At 40.1% G+C, this 17,665-nt stretch overlaps 2 protein-coding genes across 2 annotated transcripts; both read left to right on the plus strand.

The window, feature by feature from the left end:
• The first annotated feature begins 14,885 nt into the window (after positions 1–14,885).
• LOC147483455 (uncharacterized) lies at positions 14,886–15,800 on the plus strand. Its single transcript, XM_086579567.1, has one exon. It carries the CDS (start codon positions 14,886–14,888, stop codon positions 15,798–15,800), a length of 915 nt encoding a protein of 304 aa, XP_086435693.1.
• Positions 15,801–16,166: 366 nt separating this feature from the next.
• Positions 16,167–16,670, plus strand: LOC147483456 (uncharacterized). Its single transcript, XM_086579568.1, has one exon. It carries the CDS (start codon positions 16,167–16,169, stop codon positions 16,668–16,670), a length of 504 nt encoding a protein of 167 aa, XP_086435694.1.
• The last annotated feature ends 995 nt before the right edge of the window (positions 16,671–17,665 follow it).

Below are 17,665 nucleotides of genomic sequence, written 5' to 3' on the forward strand. Positions count from 1 at the left end.
TTTTTTCCGAATTTGAATTTTCGCCTTTTCTTTGAGTATGCTCGTAAGACTTTGATTATGTGTAGTGTCTGTGCTTCTCTAACATTGTCTTTGTGATTGTACCATTGTGAAGCACCATAAACAACTTTCCAAATGGTGTTTCTTTCAGCTTCGCAATATGGTCATCTCTAAGAATTGCCTTAAAATCTTGCACATGACCTAGTAGAGTTACTACGGAAGCTCTAAATGTCTTGTACACCTTCTTCTTGTTTACATTCTGTTATAATGAGAGAAAACCAATTAATAACAAATATCATTTAGGAAAACTTTAAAATGCATAAATGTATTATTACGTAAATTTAAGAATGCAGAGTAAAAATACTATGAAAATTTAAGATTGGAGAGTGAAACTACTATGAAAATTTAAGATTATAGAGTAAAACTACTATGGACTAAACAATCTTTAATAATTGAACTCAGGGATGGCCAATCATTTATACAATGTAATATGCACACAACCACATAATAGATAGATCCCACAAAGGATAAAACATAACATCATAAAACAACATCAGTTTTTGGATGGCTTTATTGGCTTCTTTCCAGTTTAATTGACATGGGTGTACCAAAGGACTTCATAGTATTTCATTCCAAGACTTCTACAAACACCGAAAAGAGAACTCGTTTTGGTGGATATCTCACTGGAAATTGGAGTAGACAAGGCTTGAAATTGTAGGGTTCTCGTTCGATCGATCGAGAAAGAGAGAGAGAGAGGATTTGGACTGGAACATAGTGGATCGGAGTTTCGTTTGTAGCCTTACTAGTCTAAGACCTAAGTCATTGCTAGCCTACTAATGAGAAACTCACCATATTTTTGTCTGTCTAGTGTCCACTAACATGAAATAAAACTACAACACAAACATGAAAATGCAGAATAAAGCTACTATGTAAATTTAAGAATGCATAGTAAAACTACTACGCAAATTTTAAAATGCAGAGTAAAACTACCACCACACATTACACAAACATGAAAAAACAAGCACAATAAAAATTAAGAATGCAGAGTAAAAACTACTACGAAAATATAAAAATGCATAGTATAACTACTACACAAACATAAAAATGCATAATGAAATTGCAAAACTATGAAAACTAGAAAATACATAGTAAAATAACTAAACAAACGTAAATTCATATTTACAAGCATATGAAAATTCATTTTTTTCATACAAATTTATAGAAATATGATTAAAGGTTGAAGATTTTCACCGGATTTGGTTTGTTCGTCGAAGTTTTTGGAGCAGTCATCTTCTCAACTTCATCTCCATCTCTTCTAGAACTTGAAAGTTTTTTTTTTTTTTTTTTTTTTTTTTTTTTGGATTTTCAGCTTTTTTCGAGAGTGTAGAGTTCTTCATTTTCTCTTTTGTTGCTTTCATAGTTTTTGTTGGTGATTCAACCATTTTTTTTCTTTTGTTTTGCCATCTTAACTATGTGAATTTAGATTTGTAGGAGAAGAAATTTCAGATCTAAAAAGCTAAAAAGAAGGAAGAGAGAAAATAGAAGGATTCACAGGTTCACGGGTCTGTTAAGTAGGGGGAGTATTTTTGTCAGTTTATTATTTTCAAAAAAACAGGGAGGTTTTGTGAGTGGTTAGGATTTGAGGGGGTTTTAATGTACCGGTTTTTTAAGCAAGGAGATTAAATGCAATCTCTGAATAAATAATACCACCCCCAAACAATTCGGGAAGGTGGGATTAACAATAAAATCAATGCACAATTTGAAAAGAACCAAATTAAATTCAAATTCAAATTCAAATACAATTAATTACCGAATTCAAAAAAAAATTAACATCCGAACTAATAAAAACAAATAAAAAACAACATCAACTCATAATATCCCTAAACCACGCGCTGCTGGTAGAGGATGGAACATGAGAAGGAGATGGCTCCTAAGCTCCCGAAAGGCCAGAGCCATCCGTCCTTCGGCGACGACGCTCGTGCCTCACAGCCGCCTCCTCAGTAAAAGAACCCCCATGGGGTGGGTAGTGTTCCAGCATATCTTCTCGGAACTTTCGCTAAGCTTCCATCTCGGCCTTCATCTCTTCCCAACGCTCATCCTCCGTTGGGCACGAGTCTCAAAGTTATGATGTATGGTAGCCTGCCGAGTCTGGAGATCTTAACAAATAGTATTAAGAGAACACATGCCACGATGAAGTACCGACATTCGTTATGCATTAGACGTACACCTTTCCAAGGCATCGATATGAAAACATGTCGTGTCCTCCTCATCCTCCGACTCATCCTCTTCAACTACCCTCTCTTCAGGAAACCTCCACGTCTTCTGGATACACTCCATATAAATAGTAGGATTTTGGTGCCTCTTCAGCCAAATCCGATCAGTAGGTAATTGTTAGGGGGGTTAAAACTATAGTTTTGGGCTCTTATCACTTTACTCGAAGTATATTTCAACATGAATCGAGAGTAAGGTAATTGATATAAGTGTGAGTTAGAGTATCATCTAATTTAATTCTTATAAAATGGTGCTGCTGCCGGCCTAACATTTACTGAGGCAATACAATGAAGCTCATCTAAGTCACGGGGAATCCCCCCTTTTCTCTCCCTTCCATTTTTTATTTTTATTTTTTAATTTATTTTTGTCTACTAATTTTTTTTTGGTCACAGATTCTCATATCTGGCACTAGATTCTAGTCGCGGGATGCAACTAAAAAGGTGGCGTGCGTGAGTCCCCCAGTTTAACAGAGTTGGCGCACGACTTGTGGTTGTTGTTTTTGAGTCGCACCCGCTACTGTTCTCGGGAATTAGATTCCCACATTTGAACGTCAAGTCCTCCGGATCCATATGATATCAATGCCTATTTGAGGCAGTGAACCCTGTTCCTGGAGTGGATAGTAGTATTCCATATCTTGCGAGGAAGTTCTGAAATTTTATCAATAAGGTGGAGTTGCGGGATGATTTTTAGGTTCCATTTTCTCTAACTCCTCGACTCACTTATAAGAGGAGTCCATTTCTTGCATGATATAACATGTTTAAACCTTGTATGCGTACTGTAGTGTGTATTCAAGTTTTGTTTGCATGATTGGGATTGTTTAGCATATATATGTTTGTGTGGAATGTTTGGTATAAAAATTTGATTTTGTCAAGAAAGAAGAGAACATTCCGTCGAGGGATTAAAATCAGAGTTGGGTATGTTATTTCTAAGCCCTTCGGGGCAAAGCTGCTCTCTATATAACATTCGCAATCTCAATGAATATTGACAAAATCAAATTCTTATACGAAACAAACGTCAACTAGTGTCGTATATTTTATGTAGCATGTCACATGTTTAGGAAGCATTTGTATTTAGCATGATTTTTATTTAAGTTTATAGTATATTAGAAATACAATATTGGTTTTTACAAAGCATTCTACAATTTTTTGATTATAGGTTGTTTACATGCTAAGTATTTTTGTATAATAATTTGCTTGTATTGAGATTTGTATTGCCTTATTTGCTTGTATAATATGTGAATAGTAAAATTTGTAAAAAAAAAAAAAAAAAAAAAAAAAAAAAACCAATCATAAAATATCTCATATTCAAATGTCTAGGAAGCTTGCAAAGATTGAGGTTATCTAATTAAGGAACAAGCTTGCACGGAAAACCTCCATTAATCTGTCAAGTGACCTGGTTGTTTGTCTATGCCAACATAATCCTTGTTCAACTGCTATCATTAGCAGAGGCTCAAGCTTACATTGTTCATCTTCATCCTCACGTAATTGTATCAATCACACGTAAAAATTCATTCCTTGTATGCCTTCGCTTATTTTATGCTTGCATGAGATTAATGTTTGGTAATAGCTTAGTAAGGAACTTGAATACACATACCGTAGAAAAAAATACGATAAGTAATTACGTAAATTATCACCTCAAACAAACTCTTCCTCTATAACTAAACCTCAAAAATCGCATCCGTTGCCATTAACTCCTATAGTTATGGTTGAAACGACTCCAGTCGAGAAGCCCCTTTTGGACTTCTACACTACTTTAAAGGAAGGACCTTCTTCCTGTATCAAACTTGCATAGCTTGATGTGGATTTTCGAATCCCACCAAACGTCTTCAATTTGTTACCCGTTTTCCATGGTTTGGAACATGAGAAACCATACTATCACCTTCGTCGGATACATACAGTCTTGAATACTTTCCATCATCCTAACGTTTCCGAAGAACAAGTCTTGCTACGGTTGTTTCCTTTCACCTTAGCCGATAAAGCTTCGGTCTGGCTAGCAGGCGAACCGCCTCATTCTTACTACACATGGGAAAAATTAGTGCAATCATTCATGATAAAATTCTACACTAAGAAGAAAACTAAAAAAATGCTTCAGAAGATTCTATTCTTTTGTCAACATCCTCAGGAATCCTTTACGGAAGCATAGGAAAGATTTAATGATCTTCTTCTCGAATGTCTCCATCACCAACTTGACACTGATGCCCTCGTCCGTTCTTTCTTTAATGGTTTGTCCGAGCATCAACAAGAAACGCTTGACATCATGAACGGTTGTAATTTCATGGATAAAGGCTCTAATGAAGCATTCTAATTTTTGGAAAAACAAGCATCGAGAAGCACCTCTTTGGGAAGAATTGATTCTTCCCGCTCATCTCATCTCACTCCTCCAAAAGCCACATCTATATTTGAAGTCAAACCTGATCCAGAATTAAAAACCCTGATCGCGTCCCTAACCCAGAAGGTAGATGCGCTTTCCGTGCAGATCAATGATAAAAAACCGCAACAAGTCATGAACATCAACAGTTCCCCATGTTATCTTGGTTAGAGCCTGGCCCATACTGAACTCTCTTGTCCGTTGCTTTATGAATCCACGCCGTATCAACTTGAAGAAGTTTGTGCCTTCAACATTCCTAACGTACTGATAAGAGCCCAAAACTGTAGTTTTAACCCTTTAACAATCGTACTTTTAGACCAATTATGTGAATAATAAGTAAGAGTTAATACTGATTACGTGTTTTTATGCATTTCAGGCTTCAAAGTCCATTATGTGCAGAAATGTGCCACTTTAGCAAGATAAAGGAGCAAAGGTCGGTTGCTAAGGAGTTCTATGATTAAAGGCCGATTTTCAAGAGGAGAAAGCCTCTGTAAAGCCGGGTCAAAAGATGAAAAGTCAAAGTCCACGCGGGCAGAAACAGTGCACAAAGTCAGCAGAACTTCCGAAGACCATATCTTTGGACTAAGACCTCGGAATTGGGCCTACCTTACATCAAAACGACCGGCTCGGAAAGAGATTTGCAATGGTCTAAGCCTTAACCCAATCAGAGGAGTAAAAGTGGACGAAAAGTTTGTCAAAGGAAACTACAGCTGAAGAGGCCTTTTTGGACTGAAAAAATTGGGTTTTAGGCCTGATTCTCTGGCCCAAAACATGGCTCCAAGCCCATGCACGATTTTGGATCTGAAACATATAAAAACAAAGAAAAGCTTAGTTCTTAAGGATCTAGTTATATTTAGAAAACTAGTTCCTTGTAATGGTAGCTATGGTTAGATTAGAATAGCTTCTAGATCTAGTTTTAATGGTTTTTAATTAAGTTTAGTTCATTTCATTTTCTTGTTTTAGATTAAACCTTTAAAAGTATTGTTATTCATTGATTAGATAAATAAATTAGTATTATTATTAGTCCTTTCGATTTTGTCAATAGCAGTATAGATCTGGTTAAAATTCTACTTGTTATTCATTTTCCAGTTATTACCTTAGATTTCAATTATTGTTTGTTAAAATTAGTAAAGTTAGAATCTTGATATTATGTTTAGTTTAGATTTATATGGAAATGATTGCGGAATGATTCTCGGCTAAACCTCCATTTGAGGGGGTTGAGAAGCCTTGATGAAAACTTGATTCCGATTATCGTAGAGTCGTCGTAATTTCTATTCCACTCTAGAAATAATTAATTCACCATGAGAATGGGTTTAATCGTTCACATGCTAGTTATGAATTGGTAGAAGTGCCATGTGTAATTAGGGATTAGGAAGAACCAATTGTTCTGCTTAGCAGTTCAATTCGGATTCTGACGATTAATTTATTCGCCGTTAGTAAGTTAAGTTGAGTTAAGGTGGAATCAACCCCCGAATTCCTTATCATAGAATCAACGCAGCATTCCGTAGTTAATTAGTCGTATCTTGTGGGTAATTTCATCGTAGTTTATAATTCGTAAATCTCTCATTAGACTTTAGTTAAGATTATTTATACTTAGAAAACATTACTATGTGAAAGAACTAGGAGTGGAACGAACTTCCTACTCCACTATATCTGTTCAATAGATAGAGAGTAGAACAATCTTTGATAAACTAGGCACTTAATCTCGTTTAGTTTTACTTACGTTTTGAGTTTTATCGTTCATTTCGTAGGTAAACTATCATTTTTACGTTTATCACGTACCGTGGCGACGACATACAAATTTTTCTTGGCGTAACAACCAACAACAACAAGGACCTCCAGGTTTCGCCAATCAACCTCTTAGGCCACCTCCAAACTTCAATTCATATCAGCAAGGATATAATCAGCAATTCCAGCAAGGACAAGCCCAGTTCTCGAGTAATTCTACTTCCAATTTCAACCGTAGCCTTGTGCCCACCAATCAAAATTTCTTACATCAACAACCCATCAACAACTACCGTGATCTTGTTCCAACAACACCACCTGTGCAATCTCACAGCCAGTTGATATACTCATCGATAATTTTCTGACTTACATGAATCAACAATCTCAAATCCTGACATCAATTCAACAATCGCTTCAGATGTTAACCCAAGACAAAACTCAAAAAGGTTTGTTTCCTGGACAAGCGGTTCCAAATCCTATGCCTACCAACACAGCCTTTGAACTCAACAATGCACCAGGTACCAGTAATCAAAACCAGGGTGAAGTAAACACAGTCTACACTTTTCAATTTGACAGAAACGTAGACAATCAAATCCTTACGCTGGATATTCACCCAACTGAAGCTGAGAAAGAAACTGTACCTATATCTGGAAAGGACCTTGGAAGATACACCATTCCATGCACTTTGGGAGACAAGTATACCACTACTGCACTTTTAGATCTGGGAACAAGTGTCAACTTACTTCCCTATTATTTGTTCTAACAGTTAGGTCTCCATGATCTCAAACCTACTAGCATGAAATTGTAGTTAGCAGATCACTCTATCAAATACCCCAAAGGCATTGTGAACAACGTCCTCGTCAAGGTCTAAGATTTTTCTTACCCTGTTGATTTTGTCATTCTGGACATTGAAGTTGCTTCCTATTCTAGCCTTATCATCTTAGGATGCCCCTTCCTCGCAACTGCAAAAGCCATCATCAACTGTTGTGATGGATCCATAATATTGTCTTTTAGGAATTAATCTGTTGAGATTAAGTCTTTAAGATAACCCAATCATTGGATGAAAAGATAAACATGATCGATAGTTCGAACGATGTCATAACTTCCTTATTGGTTTCAACACCAATGGTGGAAGAAGATAAGTCACAATTTTTAAGAAGACATGACAGAGGAGGAATTTATAAATCTCTATCCAACTGATCCTTCTGATCCACCAATTGAAAATTGCATCGAGTATCTATCAGTTTCTACTGATATGGAACTCTGGGAACTAGCTAACTGCCATTCCAGCACGTTACCATCTCTAGAAACCCTCCGGTTTTCTACCACCAAGGTTTTCCATCCTCCGCCGTTTAAAAAGAAAGTTGCTTTTGCACTCGACTTTCTCGCGTCTCCCGTACTTCACGAGTTTTTCAATCCTTCTAGCGAGAACGTTTTAGCCAAGAACGACCACGGGAGCATTTCATTTTTAAATGCGAAATAGTAGAGACTCACTCCTTCAATGAGTTTAGTGCTAAACCCACTTTCTCATATTTTTCATCTCCACTTTATCAAAAATATATACCTCCTGAATGTTCTTTCTGACCATCCTTGTTCTCACCATCATCTACATGGATCCCACTGCATTTGAGAAAAACAAAAGTGTATGCTCGTTTAGGTTTCGGTCTACTAAATCTCGAGGCAACAAATCTTGGTGTCTTAATCTGTTTGGGGGTGAAAAACGTGTTAGTTGGACAGACCCACAACTTTTTCTGTTGTTGATATATGATAAGTTGTGTATTGATCTTTGAGAACCCCACATTGAATTAAAGTCTCGAGAATCTGACTTTAAACGACTTGTCTTTTTCTTTCGGTGTACTATATTCCACTCTTATATAAAGGAAGTGCACCATTCTGTTACCCAGGCCCACCTTTCTCTTAGTCTCTCAAATTTATCTTGGAGTGTGTGGTTGCAAGCGTGAGAGTCTTAGTCCACAACAACTCTATTTCAGAACTGAGTATAAATGTTTTTTGATAGTCGAGCAAACGTGAATTATGGTACAAGATGGGCACCCAAAATTTCCCCTCCTTCTTTCTTTACTTTTTTCTACTCTCTTCCAACTGACATTCAACTCATCATTTGGTGTAAATCTTACCCATCTCGGATAGGTCAAGGTCGTAGTTCTTTTGCTCGTAAACGACGTGCACAAAAGATGAGGTGGTGTATGCGTTGTCAAACGGCTTCCTGCCCCGGTCTTCAACCGCTGGGAGATGCTTGCCAGTATAAGGTGTACATTTGCCTCACACCAGTAGAGCGGAACCAACTTCACCACCGCGCCGTTCAGCCCACAAAATGGGATTCGTCTTGAGGATCGACATTAAAAAACTCAACATGTATATATACTCATGTATTTTACAATTCACATTTATGCTATTGCTGCGCACAAAAAGATTTCATGTAGGCTGTCATATGTTTACCTACTAGGGACATGGGAAATGGATTCCACCCAGACCAACCCCTGATAGGGTAGTTTGAGGCTATATCCATATGTATTACAGTAGATTCCATGTGTCCTGCAAATAAAATAATTCGTTCTTTACGGTTCCGGGTATGGCGTGAACGTTGTTCAAGGTACTTGAAGAACGGTTCGTGCTACCCAGATAATAATAAAATGCTATGACGCTTGGACCGATCTGGAGCTACAAAATGGAGCCTATGGCAGGCCATTATTAACTGGTGTGATGCTAAAGAGTGGCACTTCACACATGATGATCCTAGATTGGATGCTACTTGAATTTCCATTGTGGGCTGTATATATATGTATTTGGCATGCTCTTCCCTTTTTGTTGTATTTGTTTGTTTCTTTGTATGTTGTTTGTTTTCTTTTCATTAGTGTGCTATTTTCAAATTTCTTTTTGTATGTTATCTACTGTGATCAAAGAACATTTTGTTGCAGTGTGTTAGCTAAATTTTTGCTCAAGTTTCTAAGGTATCTTCTTCCCATATCTTTTACACTTTGGGGACAAAGTGTCCTTCTGTTTGGGGGTGGTTAGAACCTTTTTCCATAAATTTGGCATTTTTAGGTTGTATATATCTTTATTTTCTTTCTAAGTAAGCGTATTTAGTGACAAAGTCTTGTTTCCTTTTCTGTGATGAAAATTGTCTAGAAATCTCACCTTAGCACTAGGATAAGAATTTGTTATTTGAAACTTAGGTTAATACATAGGCAATAATTTTTCATCTTTTCATGAACATTCATGCAATGAGTATCATTGACTGTATTTAGCAGTAAGTTTCTGGGACCCACGGTTAGACTACTTAATTTCAAATCCAATGAGATTCTAGCCTAAAAGTGTTGACATGAGTGATTTATGAGTAATGACACAGAAGAGTAGTTATTTCGAGTAGATAAATCACCTGTCTACTTACTTTATCACCATCCGAATCCTAGAAGAGAATTTAGGCTTTCTTTAGATCGATATAGCCATAAATACATACTAGTACAAATTTTATTGCTAGTCGCCCCATTGAACCTTTCATTTAGCCATTTTCATTTTTCACCAACATTTCCTTACCCATCTATTAACCCTAAAATAAAAATAAACCCACCTATTTGATGCATATGAGAAATAGGATGAAAGTACAAAAGTGAAGAGAAAAGACCTGTAGTCCAAACAAAAATCAGTTACTTGCTTCAGAAAGGAAAAGAAAAGAAAAATAGAAATAAGTTTCCAAAAAGAAAAGAAAAAGAAAGTTAGAACTCTCAAAGTCAAATCAAAATGAGTTTCAAAGCTAAAAAGGGCTGAGTATGGAAACATAAGTAGAAGCAGAAAGACCAAAGAATTTCTATAGTGCTAAATTTTGAAGACCATATTCTCTCATTATTATCGTATTTTTGAGTTTCCATTCTATTTTCTTCTACACTACCACCTAAGCTTTATAATACCTAATAAAGACCTCTAGCTTAATTAGGAGTAGGGTGGTGTAATAATAAGTAGTAGTTGTGATCTATCGATCTTGACTCTTCTAAATGTCATTGAGTATGTGAGGAAACGTGTGCCTACTGCACATTGGAGTAAGAAAATCCTGAGTGAAAATTATGAGAGAAATTTTGTTTCGCCACATACCTATGAGAACCCACTTAAGGACGCTTTCTAAAGGATCTAGAAATGGCCCTGCTTGTACAGTTCATTGCATGCATGATCATATGTAGATGTTTTAATTATTGTGAATTTATTAATTTAAGTTTCAAAGGAATTAGTTCTTGTTCCCCGCTAATAAGATGTATAGATATCTGAGATTAACTAAGGGAACAAATCCTTGTTACTGAGTCATTATATTATAGGTGAAGTTTGTGAATCTTCTTTGGTAAACTCTCACGAGGCTATAACTCGTCCACTAGGGAATACCTAGTTGTTTAAGGCCTTGTTGCATACGGTCAATATAATCGCACTCTGCGAAACGAGAATTAGCTTAGACTACACATTTTTTGCCACTTATCTATTTAGTGTCTCTTCTTTGCTTGAGGACAATCAAAATGCTGTTTGGGGGTGGTGTGATAAGCACCCAAAACTGTAATATAAACCCCATAGAGACATTATATATTGGTTAATTATGTGTGTAATAAATGCAAATTAATTGTATTTTCATGTTTTTGCAGATTATGAAACGTAATGAAATTTCAGAAAGAATTGGCATTTTAGCATGGAAACAAGGTGAATATGCTAATTGGAAACTATAGTGGCCGAAGAATGGAAAGTGGACCAGGTTAGCAGAGAATGGTATGGAGTGCAACATAACAAGGGAACTCGAGGAGTAGGGGATCGTTGTCGTGGAACCCTAAGCCGCAGATGTGGCATGTGTACGCAAAGAAGGGGAACGAGGGATGGGAAGACAGATGGACGTCCTAGATGAAGGCTGGAAGGGGTATAAAAAGAAAGGGATAGGAGGAAAAAAATAGGAGGCCGCATTGGAGTGAAATAAAAGGAGAATGAAAAGAGAAAGAGAGAATTGTAGGAGAGTGTGATATTTTAGGTTCATACATTTGGCACCGTCTGTGGGGACCGATCAAAACAATTCAGAAATGGCAACAGGAGTGAAGAGAGGGGTAGGCAGACCAAAAAGGGTAGTAGTGTAGGAGCCATCGCCGGAGGTGGTGAGTGATGAAGAGGGAGATCGAGTAGATGAGCCAACAACAGAAGAGACAAGACTTATGCAAGGAGAGATTATGAGGTTGATAGAGGAAAACGACGAACTGAGGAGAAAAAAGGAAATGGCGGAGGAAGAAGCAGGGGAGGAAGTAAGTGAGGAGTCTGTCAATGAAGAAGGTGCGCCGGATCTTGTCGAAAACCCGGTGACCGGCTTGATTATGGAGCAAGTTCAAGAGATTATAAACAATGATGGGGAGACGAATCGTCAGCAGGCGAAGGGTCGCAGAGGAGTACCTAGCTAGGTGGTGGCCAGTTTGAATCGTAATCCATTAGCAGACGCCATCTGGGCTTCAGAGGTTTTGAAGCGTTTCAATCAGCCCCGGTTTGAGAGATATGATGGAAAAGGAGACCCGGCGGATCACATCCACCATTTCCGACAGTAGATGCCTCTTTGGCAAGAGGCTCGGTATGATGGGCTGCGGTGTATGATGTTTCTGGCTAGTCTTAAAGGAGGGGTGTCAGATTGGTACTACAGATTGCCAGCTAGAAGCATAAATAATTTCCATGAGTTGGAACAAGTGTTCATAGATCACTTCATACATCAGAAAAGGCGAGTAGTGGACATCGCGGCTCTATTCAATGTTAGGCAAAGATCCGCGGAGTCAGTTAGGGACTATCTGTGCAGATTCAAAGCAGAGACATTAAAGGTTGAAAACATGGATGAAAGAACCGCGGTAATAGCATTTGAAAGAGTTTTACGACTGGAAACAGGCGTACATCAGTACGTGGCCAAGAATGAGATCGCGACCTTGCACGAGCTGTATCAATGGGTGGAGAAATATATAAGGTATAAGGATACCATGTAGAAAGATTCCAGGAGGTCAGGGAAGGCAGTTTTATCTTTAGAGAAAGACAAAGAACACCGGAGAACAGAGACGTCTGAGAAAGGAAGTGGGGGGTACCACGGATACTTCTCACGGTCTGGAAGAAGCCAGGAAGGGATTAGGAAGGAGAACAGGGAGAGAAAGCCATAATGTGAGATGGAGCAGACATCGCTGAATAGGTCGCTGAGTGAGATCTTGCTCTTGATTAAGAACCTTTAGGGATATGAAGGACCGCGGAGCACACCGATAGAGATACTAGACAAACTATACTGCGCATATCACCAGGTACGAAATCATGAGACTAATGACTGTTACGCATTAAAGTGGTTGGTTTAGAGGCTGGTAGAGAAAGGGAAGATGAGAGAGTTTGTGAGGGGCACACAGAATGAGGAGCAGATGCCGCCCCAGGGCAGGATACTGGGAACCATTAATGTGATTTTTAGCGGGGAGGTTCTGAGTCACAATGCTCATAGAGAAAAGATAAGGAGAACCCTGAGTATCCAGCAGATCAATGAGGTGGCAGACAGGCTGCGACTAAAGTCATGGTCGACGGAGGAAGGAGATAGGATTGTATTCAGCAGTGTAGATCTTATAGCTATTGATTCCCCCCATGAAGACGCATTAGTCATTACGGTAGCGATGGGTAGTTACATGGTTAAGAGGGTGTTGATTGATTGTGGTAGTGTCGTGGACTTGTTGTTCAAAGGAGCTTTAGAGGAAATGAGAATTGATCCAAGGCAGCTGAGACCTCCGCGAACCAACTTATATGGATTCAATGGGAGTATGACGGAGCCCATGGGGGAACTTTTATTATCCGTGATGACGGGTCCGGTGACAGTTTTTGCCCACTTTATGGTAGTGGATTCTAACTTACAATACAACGTAATTTTAGGAAGGTGCTGGATCTAAGAGATGAAGGTGGTCCCATCAACATACTACCAGGTGATACTGTTTCCCACCACAACCAGGATGTATGAGGTTCACGGCGATCAGGTGACGACCAAGAATAGTCATCAGGGTACAGTGAAGCGGTTGGTCTGTGGGGCAGAAGGAGAAACGTCAAACCCCAAGAAGAAGCAAGCATAGTAATTACAGTGTGCCTCTGTGGAAGGGGAGGCGGAGTCGTCGGTGGGACCGAAGACCCTCGATGAGATTAAAATAGTGAATATAAGTGATGAAGAGGAAGAGAAGTTCACGTCGGTAGGGTCAAGTTAGCCTGAGGAGTGGAAGAGTAAGTTGGTATAGTTCTTGTCCAAAAATAAGGATGTCTTTGCTTGGGTAATTGAGGATGTCACTGGATTAGACCTAAGATTCACATGTCACCGTTTGCACATGAAGGAAGATGCTAAGCCGATGAGACAAAGGATGCGAAGCATTAGGCCGACGTACGCTGAAGGAATTCGTGAGGTTGAAAGGAGATGGAATAATACGAGAAGTGGAATTCACAGACTGGTTGTCCAACGTTGTCGTAGTACCAAAAAAGAATGGAAAGGTATGTATTTGCGTCGATTTTACAGATGTTAACTTAGAGTGTCCCAAAGACAATTATCCCATGCCGCGAGTAAATGAATTGGTGGATAGAACAGCGTGATTCAAAATATTTTCATTCATGGATGCATCTATGGGATACAACCAAGTCACGATGTACGGACCCAATCAGGAGAAGACGGCCTCTGTGGTGGAAGGCGACACATATTGTTATACGAGGATGTCGTTTGGGTTGAAGAATGCTGGGGCCACCTTCCAGCAGTTGGGAGAGAAAATGTTCAAAAGCAAGATCCGAAAAGGGATTGAAATATACATATATGACATGGTGGAGAAGAGTATGTTGGAGGAGGAGCATTTAGAAGGTCTAAGAGAGACATTTGAGACACTGCGGAGGCACAATTTGAAGCTAAATCCAGAAAAGTGCACATTCGGGGTGACCACGGGGAAGTTTCTGGGTTACATTGTTACTTATCGAGGAATAGAGGCTAACCCCGAACAGATAAGATCCTTGGTGGAGATGCCATCGCCGCAGAACGTTAAGGAAGTACAGCGGCTAGCTGGCAGGGTCGCGGCCTTAAATAGATTCATTTCGAAATCTTCTGACAAGTGTAGGCTGCGGAGGCGTTCCAAGAGTTGAAGAGATATTTGGGCAAGGCTCCTTTGTTATCGTGGCCAAAGCAGGGGGAGAAATTGTATTTGTATATGGGCGCCATGGAGTACGCAGTTAGCTCAGTCCTCATCCGAGTCGTCGACAAAGTGGGGAAGCCGGTATATTTCTAGAGCAAAATATTATTGGATGCCATGACGCGATATAGTAGAATCGAGAAGTATGCTTTGGCGTTGATATGCTCGGCCCTGAAGTTGAAACCCTACTTTGAATCACACTCAGTGTTGGTGGTGATGAACCTGCCTCTGAAACAAGCATTAAAGGTAGAAAATTCCGGTAGGATGTTAAAATGGGCGGTGATGCTGAGTTCTTATGAGATACAACATTAGATAACAACCGCAGAGAAGGCACAGGCTATGGCAGAGTTTCTGGCGGAGTTCTCCACAGATGACCGTACTTGGGGAGAAGAGATGGTCATGGAGTCTGAAAGGGATATGGAGCAGGAACTTCTAGACCTATGGGATAAGAGGAATGGGTGGAGGGTGTTCGCAGATGGATCTGCCACAGATGCATGCAGCGGCATAAGGGTTGTATTGGTTACGCCTGATAACAACCGAATAGAACAAACCATGAAGCTAGGGTTCATGGCATCAAGTAATGAATCGGAGTATGAAGCGGTGATAGCGGGATTAAAAATGGGGGAGGATTTGGGGGTAAAAGGGCTGACAGTGTATTCCAACTCGAACTTAGTGGTGTGCCAAGCAGATGGAGGGTTCGCTGCACAGTCCCCACGAATGGCAAGGTATTTGGAGGTGTTGCACAAAAGGTCACCTAAGTTTACAAAGATCAGGTCTGTACATTTGGGTCACGGTGAAAATAGACATGCAAACGCCATTGCTTATGTAGCTGCAGCGATACCTGGATCTGAGGAAAGAACGATAAAAGTAGGGCGGTTGGAGAAACGAAACACAGAGGACGCGATAGAGGTATATCATACCACGGAGGAAGAAGGGGGTTGGATGGACCCTATCAAGTGCTTTTTGTCTGGGAAAGAGGTAGCTAATAAGAAAGAGAGAAGAAGGTTGGAACAGACTTCTCCGAGATACGTTCTGCTGGAAGGAGAGTTGTATCGAATGAACTTCAATGGGCCGCTGTTGAAATGTCTCGGGCTGCGGTTAGCATTAGAGGTGCTAGCAGAATTGCATGAAAGAGATTGCGGGAGCCATTCAGCAGGAAGAACTACGGCACATCGGCTATTGACACAGGGTTACTTTTGGCCCCATCTGAAAAGAGACGCGGTGGAGTTTGCTAGGAAGTGTGACAAGTGTTAGAGATTCTCTCAATTGATCTTCGCACCGGCGGAATCCCTGCATAACGTATCTAGTCCGTGGCTGTTTGTCATGTGGGTGATGGAAATAGTAGGACCACTACCCATGGCTAGTGGCAAGAGGAGATTCATGCTAGCAGCTACTGATTATTTCACCAAGTAGATAGAAGTCATACCCTTGCAGCAGGTGAAGGAGGCGCAGATAATTAAGTTCTTATGGGAAAACATCATATGTAGGTTTGGACTGCCGTATGCCATCATTGCGGACAATGGGACTCAATTCACAGGAGCAAAGGTGACAGATTTCTTGCAAGCGTACAAGGTAAAATAGGGGTTCTCGGCCCCGTACAATCCCGAGGGCAATGGACAGATGGAGTCCTCCAATAAAACCATAATTAACAACCTCAAGAGGAAGTTGGAAAATAAGAAGGGGGTGTGGGCCGATGAGTTGAATCATGTCCTCTGGGCTTACCGAACCACACCTCGGACAACCACTAGAGGGACCCCTTACTCCCTAGCTTACGGCGTTGAGGCAGTGATTCTGTCAGAGATGGTGGCATCTATAACGCGAACAAAGGCTGTGGAGGAGGGTTTGAACTGGGGCATACTGGCAGGGGATTTGAATTTGGAAGAAGAAAGGAGAGACTCTGCCCGTATCAAGTTGAAAGAGTACCACAGACGCTTACAGAGGCAGTGTAACAAGAGAGTCAAGCCGCGGCAATTCCAGATAGGAGATTTCGTGCTCCGTCAAGTGACCCCTAGTACTAAGAAGGAGAAAGACGAAAAGCTGGGTCCAAATTGGCAAGGGACCTATACCGTGGTGGACATAGGAGGGCACCTACAAGTTACGAACAGTGGAGGGCAAATTAATTGAGAAGCCATGGAATGTGAGAATGTTAAAAAAAAATTACACTTGAATGTAATGGATATCCAGAGCAAGAGACTGGAGCTGTTCGTAAATATATAATACAATGACACTTTTGAGAAAAGAATATCACTTATAATGAAAGGTTTCCAAATCAGACTGTAGACCATGGAATAGGAGATACAAACTACACCTGGGGCAAAGAGATTCGTCCCCATCTGGCTGCATAGCTAATCAAAGAGAGGGACATCGGAGGGGATGAGCCTTTTGCTGACACAATGCCCAAATCGAGCTTGGGGCAAGATGAGTTGCCCCAACATGCTTTATGGCCCAATAGAACCCGCAGAGTGGGATGAGCCCTTCGCGGATAGGAAATACAAACTACACATGGGGCAAAGAGAGTTGTCACCATTAGGTTGCACAGGCAACCAAAGAGAGAGACAACAGAAGGGACGACGGGCCTTTCGCTGACACAAGGCCGAATCGAGCTTGGGGCAAGATGAGTTGCCCTAACAGGCTTCATGGCCCAATAGAGCCTGCGGAGTGGGATGAGCCCTTCACGAACGGGAGATACAAACTACACATGGGGCAAAGAGAGTTGTCTCCATTAGGCTGCACAACCAATCAAAGATAGGGACAACGGAAGGGACGAGCCTTTCACTGACACAAGGCCCAAATCGAGCCTGGGGCAAGATGAGTTGCCCCAACAGGCTTTATGGCCTAATAGAGCCCGCAGAGTGGGATGAGCCCTTCACGGATGGGAAAGATAGACTATACCTGGGGCAAATAGAGTTCTCCCCATCAGGCTGATAGGGTTATATACTAAAAATATTACTTTTGTATTAACTCTAATTTTTTATATTTTGAATGAGAATCATATGGGCAAATGTTATGCATATTATATATGTTATTAGTTATATGTATGCGTCTAATACTTTATGTTGTAGATAATATGGTGTGTGGTGACACACAGAAGATCATATCATCAGTACCTTATAAAATAT

This window comes from Coptis chinensis, chromosome 8 (assembly GCF_015680905.1).
Source record: "Coptis chinensis isolate HL-2020 chromosome 8, ASM1568090v1, whole genome shotgun sequence".
NCBI lineage: Eukaryota > Viridiplantae > Streptophyta > Magnoliopsida > Ranunculales > Ranunculaceae > Coptis > Coptis chinensis.

Coding starts and splice junctions, on each gene's coding strand:
- LOC147483455 (XM_086579567.1), top strand. CDS start 14,886: ATGGCAGAGTTTCTGGCGGAGTTCTCCACAGATGACCGTACTTGGGGA.
- LOC147483456 (XM_086579568.1), top strand. CDS start 16,167: ATGGAGTCCTCCAATAAAACCATAATTAACAACCTCAAGAGGAAGTTG.